This window comes from Salvia hispanica, chromosome 3, assembly GCF_023119035.1.
Source record: "Salvia hispanica cultivar TCC Black 2014 chromosome 3, UniMelb_Shisp_WGS_1.0, whole genome shotgun sequence".
Lineage (NCBI taxonomy): Eukaryota > Viridiplantae > Streptophyta > Magnoliopsida > Lamiales > Lamiaceae > Salvia > Salvia hispanica.
The window spans coordinates 4,474,509-4,487,345 of record NC_062967.1 but is presented as its reverse complement, the minus strand read 5'-3'; the positions used below and the strand labels follow the sequence as shown (position 1 = coordinate 4,487,345).

Here is a 12,837-nt window from a genome sequence, read left to right as displayed (position 1 = left end):
CTCTCCCTCATCCTTCTCCCCGCTCACAATGCCTCGCAAGCAGGTATGTCGCTCTTCATCCAATGGACTCGTGTTTTGTTATCCATGCTCGGATTCTACGCGCTACTTTTTATTTGGTGCTTGATTTTGTGTTGGAGATTCCTTAATCGGGATTACTTCCAGTTTTTGTTTGTATCAGCGATTAACTGTCAGAATTAGTCTCGTTTTCCATCCGTTAATGGTATTTTTGTATCTGCATTCGGAGTTTGGCGCAGAAAAATGCATGTTTGATCGTGTTTCCTATCATCGTACGCAGTTAGGGTTTACCGTTTTTCTAACATAGCCGCACCTGGTTTCTTCATCTAGCATACTTGCTCATAATATAGTTTTACCTTGCTTTTGTGTATTTTGCTGCGGCAGGGAGACAGTAAAGAACACAGATGGGTGGAGAAGTCAAATGTCAACAAGTCAGCTTCGTCGTTGTCAGCTTCAGGGAGTTCCTCAAATGCTGGAAAGGAAGCTGCCATGGATAGGGTTGCAGAAGAGCTAGTTCTGCCACCATTAGCGATCCAGTTTGGGAGCATTGGGGAAATGGACTTTTTGCCTGCTTGTTCACAAAAGTCTGTACTGAATCCCGAGGCATATGGAACCATAAGTGGCGCATCAACAGTAGGACCGAGTTCAGCTCCAGCCGATCAAATGATAGTACCAGATCATGGAAACCAAACTGAATCTTCTGGGGCACCTGCTGCCCTTTCTAGCAAGCTATTTAGTGAAAATTTACTGCAAAGCTTCACCACTGACAGCTTGACGTACTCACGAGCACAAGTTAGAGCAACTTTTTACCCTAAATTTGAAAATGACAAGTCTGATCAACAGGTAAGCTATTTCATCTATTCTTTTTTTCTGGATCGAACAAAATACAAAATATGCTAGATTCTGGCGTTATGATTATTTTACCTTAAATAACAGATGATTATTAAACGTTTCAAGTGAACTTTAGGATATAAATGGCCCATATTCTTGTAGTTTTAATAAGTGTTGGGAAAAACTCAGATACTCTTCGGAGAGTGCGATATACATGTATGACGTTTCTTAATGTGATTCTTGCAGGTTAAGACAAGGATGATAGAGATGGTTTCCAAAGGTTTAGCTACTATGGAGGTAGGATAATGTACTTTTTAATGTTTCTCTTGATATTACTGATACAAGAACCTTTGTTCTACTGCTACTCCTTTGTTTTCCCTCAATTTATGGCCTTACTGCATCAAAGATTTATGTTAACTTTGACTTTTACAGGTTTCACTCAAGCACTCTGGCTCACTTTTCATGTACGCCGGACATGAGGGAGGAGCATATGCCAAGAATAGCTATGGGAATATGTAAGTCTACCATTGATTGTCCTTTTATCCTTTCATTAGTCTTTTTGGTATCCATTTTCTCATGTACCGATTTCAGTGTAACCGTCTTGTCTAGAGGTAAAAATTAAAATGTTTTTTACTAGGATGAATTATGCAATCCTTTTAATTTACATGTTAATACATGCTACCCAAAAAAAGGGAAGAAACAAGGCCAATTCAGTAGCATTTTATTGTAGTCAATATTGTTCATGGCTTGAACTATTTGCTTAGAGAGTATGATAGGAGTAAAGGTTGAGGAACAAGAATATAAACTAGAAAGAAGCTCAAAGATTTAATGAACACACACTGACACCATTAGAATTAATTGAACAGAAGAAATTCAAGAAAATAATCCTCACGTCGGAGCCCAATCCTCACGCCGGAGGTCACGGTCTACATACCGTTCTATTTCTGATCTTTTCCCAAGATAGCTTTTCAATGTCCAGGGTCCTCTCTATTTATGATAAAACTAATGCAACAAAATAGGAATAATAAAGTTGAAATAACAACCTAACAATCCACTGATTTGTCTCCCCCATATCTCTCCATTGGTTAGCATAGCTGACCAAGTCAATGCATGTTTGTCGTACGCGTAATATGATCTAGAAATAAGAGAAGGCCTTCGAAATGGTTTCTATTGGTCTTGTGCTTTGCTGCTATCCTTTTATTGTTTGTTTATGAAAGACTGTAATTTGATGTGTACTACAGTTACACTGCAGTTGGTGTTTTTGTACTTGGACGCATGTTTTGTGAAGCTTGGGGTTCACTAGCTAGCAAGAAGCAAGCCGAGTTCAATGAGTTTCTTGAGGTAAATCTGGAATGACACAGTTATTACGTAGTCCATGTAAAAATGAAATTTACTGCCCTTGTGTTGGGTGAAAAGTTGATATAATTTTTTGAGATTGCCTTTAGTTTTGAGATTGAATTACCTGTTAAGACTTGTTAACATTTAAGCTTCAGTATTTATATGGCTTGTAGATTTTTCATCATTTTCATTCCTAATTTTTAATGAAGATACCCTGTCATCCAGTTCTTTCATGCATTGCTATATTAAGAATGGCTACTTGATAAGTTTTACTTAATGTATTTAAGCATGTGGTAAGATTGTAGTATGCCTCTGTTCTTCTTGGTTTTCTGTGTCATCTAAATAAAGAACCACTTTTTTGTTTTACTCAAGAGGAATCGTATGTGTGTGTCAATGGAGCTGGTAACTGCTGTATTAGGAGACCATGGGCAACGTCCCCACAAAGATTATGGTGAGTGAACCAGTATATATTCTCATTAATTCCTTGATATTCACTTTGAGGATAACCATGAACTATATTCTTGAAATGGACTTACTAAACTTACTGTTGTTCAGTGCTAAAGAATCATCTTGCTGAAGATGCCAGTATTCCTTTTAAGAGCCCACTTTTCTCGTGTCCTTAATTTGCAGTTTTCGAATTCGTTTTCATGCTTATCTTTTTCACAAGTTTAGTAAATTGAAGGTTTATTCTGAATAATTATACACTTCAGAATTTGTATTTCTTGATTTCCTTAAAACGAACATGAGATTGGATTAAAGATGGGCGTCACTTGTAGATCAAGCAGTTGATTTGGTCATGTGCTTTGAAGCAAACTTGGTTGCATAATTTCTTCATTTGCAGATGTTTTTTTTTTCGATTTTAGCCATCTGGTTGAAGGGCATGATAACATTATTTGCTGTTTTATTTTCCGTTGCTTTTACATCTGTACTTCTTTGAAAGTATTGATGAATACTCTCATCTGTATTCAATTTTTAATGTTCATCCAAAAAATCGAGGCTTGTATTCCCTAATTTTGCAGATACCCTTTTACCTTTTTTCCACAGTGGTTGTGACTGCAGTCACGGAGTTGGGTAATGGAAAACCAAAATTCTACTCTACCCCTGATCTTATAGCTTTCTGTAGGAACTGGCGTCTACCTACAAATCATGTGTGGTTATTCTCAACAAGGTGAGCTTTGATCTATGATCTATCATCACGAGTTAAGACAATATTCGGTTGATACGTTGAACTTTACTTTGATATTGTATTATAAAAAAAAACAAATATTGACTTGAATGATTGCATTTGATGGATACATTAGTCTTTGTTTTGACATATGGAGACTTCAAATAAAATACTAAGTACTTTGTTTTGAAATATGAGGAATTTTCTATCTGTATTGCATATGAGAAATCCCGGAAGATTATCATAGATGACAGGTTTTCTTTAGGCTTATGAGCTTATCCTGTCATTGTATATGGATTTTCTTGTCCTTGATGCTTTGATTTTCAATGTGAGGCTGTGAGTTTATTCCAAAATCTGTTTGTTATTGGTCCAATAGAACGATAAAAAGAATTTGATACTAATTTTTTTCATATCCAATACAACAATAGACAAATAAGATTTTCAGAAGCCAAATCTGTAGATGATAACATGTTGTGTCCTGAACTTTAAGGTCACAAGACCCAATCTGATAAGCCTAAAAGATAGGAAGCCCTAACCCAATCCAAAACCATGGTCAAAGTAAAGGGTTGACTCCCTCTTATATGCAATTCCATATATTCGTGTGAAACCGATGTGGGATATGTATCACAGTCCAACTTTGTTCGTCCACATATAAGTTCAGAAACACGTTGATTTGTTGTTAACATTTGATTGGTTTAATTTATTAGGGAGCCTATGCATTATGAATATTGGGTTTAGGTTCAAAAAGATAGTTTATGGTTCAGGTCACTGGCCTTTTAAGTTGATCAAAGTTTAAAATAAAGATCAGAAACCTCTTTTAATGCATCTATTTGTATACCATCTCTCTATTTCAGGAAATCTGTAATGTTATTTTTTAAGGCTTATGATGACCTCAGTGAGGAAGGAACAGCCACGACTGTATGCAAAAAACTTGATGAAGTTGCTGATATATCAATACCTGGTAAAGTTAGATCTAGATTGAGAATGCAACTTACTAAATGTCTGTTGCAATTTTGTCATGTTATCATGGTTTGATATTAGTTGTTAACGGATAGTTGCGGTTTTTGTAGCTCAGAACATATGAAGCAGGTTTTGAGAGACCATCCTCCACTACCAACAGAAGGAGGTAATCTGTATTTATCCGAATTAAAATCTTCTTTAATACCATTTCACCATCCTTTATATATGATAGCTTTCTAGGTTCACTGTCAAAGCTATTAATCCTAAAAAAGTGTAGTAACAAGAACCTATGATGAGTTCCAATTATCTATATTCAGGACATATTTAACAGTAAATATCATGGCCCCAGTACTGTGCATATAATTTGAAAAGTTATACATCTAGTCTCAAACTTATTTTCTCATTATGTTTCCTCAATGGTACTATCAATGTATGTTCTTTATTTGCTAATCACATTTTACATTCTCAAGTGAATAAACAACTTAAATCTTTTTGAAGGTGGCTTTGGGCAAGAACTGTTTAGACTTAAGAGGGTTGAGGGTTCATAGTTACATATCAAAATAATAGCCTCTTGTCAATTTCTTATTTCATTTATTTTGTAATCGGGGAAAACTTTTGCTGCTAATTCCAAATTCTATGGCTGATGTATGTTAGTTCATTTCGTGTCTTCCTGCTACATGATATCATGTATTGTGCACAACTTGAACTTGATTTTTGTGTTGATGCATGCTCTTCTGTCTAAAAATTGCACTGCAGTTGACCTAGGAACTAGCCTGCGTGACATATGCGCTGAAAACAGAACCAATGAAAAGCAGGTTATCTGATATTTCTTCTATCAATTATCCAATATGCTTAATTTTACTAAACTGTCTTTGTAGTGTACTTGGAAGGTTAATTTTCTTTATGTTATTTGGTTCTGCAGCAAATCATGGTGCTTCTTGAGAGTGTTGGTACATCTTTCTGCCCAAACTATAAGGACTGGTTTGGAACTGAAGCTTCTGATAGTCAATCAAGATATGCAGATCGATCTGTGCTTTCAAAGTTTCTGCAATCCCGTCCAGCAGATGTTTCTACTACCAAATTACAGGTTTCTCTTGCAACTAATCATTGACTTTGCAAACTGAGAGAAATGGTGAAATTTGACAAATAAGTGTTCTATTATCTTTCATGGACAGGTGGATCGAGAGTTAGTTTATTGACTCTTCATTTTTATCTCTTAATCATGTTGATGCTCTACTATCCTGATATGTATTATTAGTTCAATGTCGTCAACTATTTTCACCTTTGCTTCAGGAAACTGTTCGTCTGATGATAGAAAAAAACTACCCTGCTGCCTTTAAGTTTTACCGTAACTTTCATAAAGCGGGTTCAACCACAAATGACAGTCTTCATTTTAAGATGGTTATCCATGTCCATCGTGATTCATATTTCAGAAAGTACCAGAAAGAGATGAGGTGTGATGAAATCTGTAAATACATAAGCTGCAAATCAATTTTGCTTCTTGTTATACTCATTCCTATATAACTACTCTAGGTGTTATGCATTGCATATAAATCTTCCCATACTCTGTTTTTATTTATGAACAAATATGTCTAACTGCAGGATCAATCCTGGTTTGTGGCCATTATATCGAGGTATATAGTTCACTTTAAATATCAGCATTTATCTTTGTTTTTATTTGCTTATTGTTCCTGAACCTGAAATAATATCTTTAAAAGTCGAGTGAGCATTACTTATATCTCATGAAACATAGACGTGGCCCCCCGTTAGCCAAACTAGCGTTGCATGCTTTGGAGAGAACTATCATCTTTATTTTTTGTGTTGTCCCTTTTGATATTCTTTGCTTAATTCTGTAGGTGATTCTTCTTTTGTGAATAGTTGCTGATGCTGACAATTCCAGAAATTATTGTATTATTTGTTACTTTTCCAGGTTTTTTCGTCGACCTGAACTTATTCAAGGTTGATGAGGGAAGATCCGCAGAGTTCGCCAAAAAAGCTAGTTCCGAGAGTGAGTTAACTGGCGAATCAACAAAGGATGATTTAGCAGATGAAGATGCAAACCTGATGATCAAGTTGAAGTTCCTTACATATAAGGTTTGGGATCTTTGCATTTGTCAAAATCACTCAGATAATTTTAGGTTGTTTGATTAGATTTCACCTAATTGTCTCCAGTAGCTTGAAACTATGTCTAAATTAATCTCAGTGATCTTCTAATGTTGCACATGCTCTTATTATGTGCTAGGATGATATCAGGGTCCATTGCTCTATGTGATGTTGATACAACAAGTAATTGATGAATTTATTTTTCTTTTTCCAACATATAGATACGGACCTTTTTAATTCGGAATGGCTTGTCTGTTCTTTTTAAGCAAGGTGAAACTGCATACAAAAACTACTACATGAGGTATGTTTTCGTAAACCTCACTTATTGATTGTAAGCGTAAATTGAAAATAAGAATAAGAACTAAACTTTACCTCTTCATCAGTGAACGTATTGTATGAATAGCCATTTGCTCCAGAGTAATGTTCTGAGAGAACTTTGGCCTTTGTATTGAGTTCATGCTGGTTCTTGTTTTCATAAAGTAGTTTTGAAGACTCCTCATGATTTTGTGGAGTAAATTAGTTTTACAAGTTTCATTTTTTAATTTTGTTAAGTTCAATTTTTACTTTTCAACTGTTAACCTATTAAATCTTGGGAAACTTGACAATGGCCAACAAAGGACTACTTTATTGGGATATAACAGTCTTGCATCATCTGCAGTCCATTCACTGGCTTCCTTTGTTTATAAGATTTTCCTGAAAATCATTGTACTTTCAAGGTCCTCCAAACAAATATATTGGCACACCTGAGTTCTAATAATAAAAATAGTGTTATTTTCTGTTGTGTCTATAACTAATGTTTGGTCAACCTAGGCAAATGGAGATATGGAATACTTCACTTGAAAAGCAAAGGCAGCTCAGCAAGATGCTGGATGCATGGTATATCTTGATGTCTATCTACATTCTTTCAAACCTGTAATCCAGTATCTGATTCGTTTTTTTGCCCCTGTTAAGGGCTGTATATATTCGCATAATATGTGGGCACAAACAACTGCCCTCGTCCACATATCTTAGTGAAGCAGAGCCATTCCTTGAGAAATGTGCAATGTGCAGTTCCGAAAATCAAGCTTTAATTGAGGAGGGTGACCTTGAACCAGAGCGAGATATGACACCTTCAAGTCCATCTCCCATGGCTAAGGAAACCGTTGCTAAGGATCATGGACTTATTGTTTTCTTTCCAGGTAGGAATTATATTCAGTTTTATGGACGTTCTGTGTATCACTGTATATTATAAAAGGGCTAATGCATGAGATAGTGCTTGTTATATAGTATCATGGAACAAGGTGAGTGATCAATTGCTAACTCATCATTTAACTGCCAACCACAACTAATTTAAGACTATAGGATTTTAGAAAACTTGTGGTCTACAATTTGCCACGTGTAATTTTTGTTTTTATTAATTAAATCGAAAAAGATAAAAAAAACTATCAAATTAGGGTTTTGGATGAAAATGTTAATATAGTGTTTCGTAAATATCAACATATTGCTTTGAGAATGTCAACACAATGCTTTGAGAATATTAACCCATTGCTTATATTGACATTCTACATGTATTATATTGACATATTTTATATACTATGTTGACATTTGTGTTGTACGAAAAAATTAAAAAATTTTGAATTTTTTTTCAAATTTTGACGTCGGAACATATGCAAGTGAGATCTCGTTAGAATCCTTACGAAATTATCTTTAAGTATTGAGTTAGCAATATAACACTCCCTCATGAAATAATATTCATGCCCACACAACTGTAGCTGAAATTAAAATATTACTCCAAAAGTAATGTCCTTGTCCTCAGAACTCTTTATGGAATAATATGTTTTTCCAGTGATGCAAATTCAGCCTCAATCTTAAATTTCTAAACTTTTCTACAACATTGGTGCATCGGGTTTGCTAAATCAAGGAATTTCACAAATAAAAGGGTTGAGCATAATGCATTTCCATTTATTTCGATGCGTGTGTGTGTGTGCATGCATATTTGCACAGTGCTTATCTGGTAAAGGATCTCCCACTTTCTTAATGCACTGTCAATTTCCTATGTAGGGATCCATGGTTGTGGTAAATCGGCACTCTGTAAGGAAATAATGAGTTCTCCTGGAAGGCTTGGTGATGATCGTCCAGTTAAAAGTTTGATGGGTGATCGTATCAAAGGTATATAGGATAGCTCAATCTCATTTAAACTGTGCAATAACTTACAGTAACCAGTTTTCGGATGATATAAAATGAATGTGTTTGATCATAAATAGAATTTTTTATTTGGAGTGCTATAAATGCCATGTTACTTGCACAACCCTGACACAATGCTAAGGAAATTGGTTTTGTGTGTGTTGCATGATGCAATTTATGTGGCCATTATTGTTCCTTAGGTTAGGCCACTCGGGTGAGGGCTCTACATGGTATTGTTACTTTGATTCTGGATTATCATGTTGTTTACCTATATCACGATTAACCAATTGTGACATAATTAGAGGGATACTGGTTTGAGGTTGATCAAGAGCACCGCAAGGAACCGTACTCCATTATCCTTGCTGACAAAAATGCTCCCAATGAAGAAGTTTGGAGAAAGGTCATACTTTTTCTTTCCATCCCAGCTTTTGTATTTCATCCAGCAGCATGTTTCAAACGTTGTTAAGTTTTTGAGATGGCATTTATCATATAAAAGGAACTGCTAGTTTTTTGCTCACTTCACAATGTTATGGTAGTGCACCATCAACTGTCATCATCACATAGTAAGCAAAAAAGACTGTATACGTGATTTCCAAAATACTGACACAGTTTTCTCTGTCGTGCGAAGATATGACATTGAGCCTTCTTATGCCTTCTTCTTCATTCCTTCTCATGACTAGTTGATGGCAGGTAAAATTTTGTATTTTGTTGAGTTTAACTTAATTTGTATGTTATTCATTTTTTGCAGATTGAGCGCATGTGTCACAGCACAGGGGCACCTGGTGTTCCAGTCATACCCGACTCAGAAGGTCAATTTCTTTCATGGATTCTTATCATGAGTTTAGGAACCTTACTGTTCTTGTGAAAACATTGCTTCTGTTTTTATCTATTTGAACTTGCTTCTGTTCTTGTGAAAACAATGCTTCACTCTTCAATGCTGTATTCTTTACAATTTTTACTCTATTAAAGACTATCTGGTCATTGTCAGAAACCTATGAGTGTACTGACCTATAAGCATTCTTGTGTTGTCTAGTTCAATTCTTGCACCCTCCAGAAACTGTAAAGGTTATGCTAATAGATGTTATGTTGCGAAAATGAGTTGCTTGACTTGCATCACTGATTTGTTTTCCGGAGTATCATAAATATCATTATTGATCTTGAGGTCATTCGTGCGATCTTTAGTTAAAAAAAAAGGCGTTACTGCCTAGCAGTAATTTTAATATGCATATTCTGGTTTATATGCTACAACGTGGTTTGTAAGATCGGGGGCTTATATTTGGTAGGAAAATTTTATTTTTAATTCAAGATATAAGCTCCAGAGATGAGTTCGACTCATCCTCGAGGCCATCAGTTGGCACCAAGGTCAAGCATCTCTTTATAGAAGGTCAGAATATGACATTTAATCACTTGTGCACTTTGTATATATATGCCTGTAAGGTGTAAAGTAAACACCAGAGCTTATAAACATGGAAACTCAAATTTGTGAACTGTACAGAGTTTGAAATGCCACGATCTTCTGCTCGTACGAGAGCTGATTGGTTGATGTGCTGATAGTTCATACACTTCATCACAACTTTACTTCGAACATTTTTGTTTCTTAAGGGTTCTAATTTATTTTTATATAGTTTATCCTTTATTCATATTTTCCGCTTATCGGATTGTTCATCATCTATTTGGTCCGCTGAAACTGTGCAGGGACTGAATCAAATCCGTTCTCGCTTGATGCTCTTGCTGTTTTTATATTTCGAGTGCTTAACCGTGCTAATCATCCGGTAATAATGATATTAGCTGTTTTCATGTTGGGTAGCCCAATTCTTCCTTCTTGGAAAAGTTACACCTGATAATTAATATTCATTTGACCATTCATCTCAGAATGCTGGTTATGTGCTGAAGTTCTACAATCTTTATGAGGGCAAGGTAGAGTTGTTTCAGTCTAATATGGCAAAACTATTGCATAAAAAATCATGAATGGTGCTATTTTCTACAATCTTCAGGATCGTAAGGAGTTTGAAACAGAGCTATTCGAACGCTTTGGCTCTATTGTGAAGATGCCTTTATTGGAACCCAAAAGGTCAGTGTTTCATATAGTTATATGACTAACTGGAAAACTCTTAACTATTTAGGTTATATCGACTGGTTTAAATCATTTGTCTGCTCTATCTTCCTCCTTGATCATCAGTCTCTCTCCCTCTACCTCTCTCTCTCTCTCTCACACACACACAAACACACACACACATTTGCTTAGGACTCACAAGTCTTTTTTATACAAATTTGCATGTGAAAAAGACCTCCTCTACCCGAAAGTGTGAGATCTATCTTGCAGGAAGGATTAAGGTTATATAAGCTTCATTGCCGACAACATGGAATGTAAGGTCCCAGTTCCATCTCTGTACATCTTTAAGCTGTATGTCTCTTCTTGTTGGCTCTGTTGAATTGTGCTGGTGCATCACCTATTCACCTCTCGTATCTGCAATTTAGTTAGCCTCATCCCGCATGTTGACTGTCGTCGATTTAATTTTTTATGCTTCTGATCCGCTAGATTGGATTCCACAAAAGGCCAATATGCAGAGGAGTGGACCAAATGGGAGAAGCAGTTACGTGATACTTTGTCCGCACATGCTGATTATCTCAATTCTATTCAGGTCAGTGTTATCACTCTCTTTGAAAAGCAGAAATCTCTTTTTCATTGGTGCTTTTACTATATCATGTACTCTTATCCATAGGTCCCATTTGGCGTCGCTGTTGACAAAGTTATCGAGCAGCTTCAAGCAATCGCAAAGGCAGATTATAGCCCACCTAAGGCCATGGTCTTTGCTGCTGTCACTCTGCCTATTTCAAAAATCATTGATATCATTCATAATGTAAGTGGTACTATAATCTACGATAAGAAATTATTTAAATGGCCACTATATATAGTATCCTCACCGGGCTCACCGTCATCCGTCTCATCCAAATGCTCATGATAAAACGCTATTATTTTTTAGGACTGTATAAATCTGTGCTTTTGAGGTATTGCGGACATGTGATCAATTGTTATCATTTAACAGTTACGTATGAAGGATCCGAGAGTCGAAGGTTTCCTCAAGGACAAGGATCTGAAGAGCAGCCTCAAAAACGCCCGTTTAACTCTGGCTCATAGAGGAAGCCATGGTGTAACTGCTTTAGCCAGTTTTGCTCTGCATCTCAACCAAAGCGTTCCTGTTGCTGTCAGCTCATTACTATTCAGCGACAAGTTGGCAGCATTGGGAGCTGATCCCGGAGTAGTTGATGGAGAGAAAATAGATTCGAAAAACGAATGGCCACATGTGACTTTATGGACTGCTCAAGGTGTTGCGGCTAAAGAAGCGAATGAATTGCCTCAGTTGCTTGCACAAGGAAAGGCAACTCGTGTCGAGATCAATCCACCCACCACCGTAACGGGAGTTGTCCAATTCTTCTGAGTCTTTTGTGGCGTTTAATCAATTTTGTGCAAGTTGAGATTATCTTTTCGTTGCATGAATTCTCAATTAGGATACTCATGAGTCATGATGAAGGTAAAGAAACTAATGATCCTAGTTAGATGTGTAATTTTTATGAGAAACAAAAATTTGATCTTCTGTAAGCCAAGATCAGCAACTACCAACATGAATTTATATTTTTGGCCTATAGTATTATTTTAACTTGAAAGCTTGAATTTAATATGACCTTTCCAATTTATTTTGCAAATTGTTTGTAAATATTTCTCAATTTATACACAGGTACACAACACCCAACACACTATACAACTTTGGAAGGACACACCCGACACACTTGACCTATTCTAGATTAATCTCTAATCATTACATGATTTAACTGTCACCTAATATTTGATTAGGATACAAAATTTATAATGTGGTTATTAGTTAATCTTTGTCATTAAAACTGTTTTTTGTCCTCTTAACACCTCCACAAAATTTAGTCAATTTTCATTTATATAGATCAACTCATGTTGTACTCTAAATCTAATTTTTTTATTGACTCATTATTTTCTTCATTCACAATATTATTCATTAATCATAATCTTGATAATGTGGGATCATTTATTCATTTATTTTTATATAGAGTTTGTAATTGTACATTACTTTGTTATATATTTCACTATTTGCTATATGCCTATTTTAACATTTAATATTATAAGCTAAATTACTTCAATTGTCGAATTACATTACTCGATAAAAAGGCCCAATACCATATCATATGGGCCTGTTAATCATTCGGGATTGGCCCAGTGATGAATAAATCGC

At 35.7% G+C, this 12,837-nt stretch overlaps 1 protein-coding gene across 1 annotated transcript; it reads left to right on the top strand.

Annotated features, from left to right (window-relative positions):
• Window positions 1-12,234, top strand: LOC125215166 (tRNA ligase 1-like). Its single transcript, XM_048116500.1, has 27 exons — window positions 1-43; window positions 400-858; window positions 1,093-1,143; window positions 1,279-1,361; window positions 2,088-2,187; window positions 2,557-2,635; window positions 3,229-3,352; window positions 4,204-4,353; window positions 4,405-4,475; window positions 5,066-5,124; window positions 5,232-5,396; window positions 5,603-5,763; window positions 5,912-5,943; window positions 6,240-6,403; window positions 6,634-6,713; window positions 7,223-7,288; window positions 7,364-7,590; window positions 8,453-8,560; window positions 8,878-8,975; window positions 9,324-9,384; window positions 10,271-10,347; window positions 10,448-10,492; window positions 10,570-10,646; window positions 10,862-10,942; window positions 11,115-11,217; window positions 11,299-11,436; window positions 11,623-12,234. The coding sequence occupies exons 1-27, from the start codon at window positions 29-31 to the stop codon at window positions 12,013-12,015; spliced, it is 3,267 nt and encodes a 1,088-aa protein (XP_047972457.1). The 5' UTR covers window positions 1-28; the 3' UTR covers window positions 12,016-12,234.
• The last annotated feature ends 603 nt before the right edge of the window (window positions 12,235-12,837 follow it).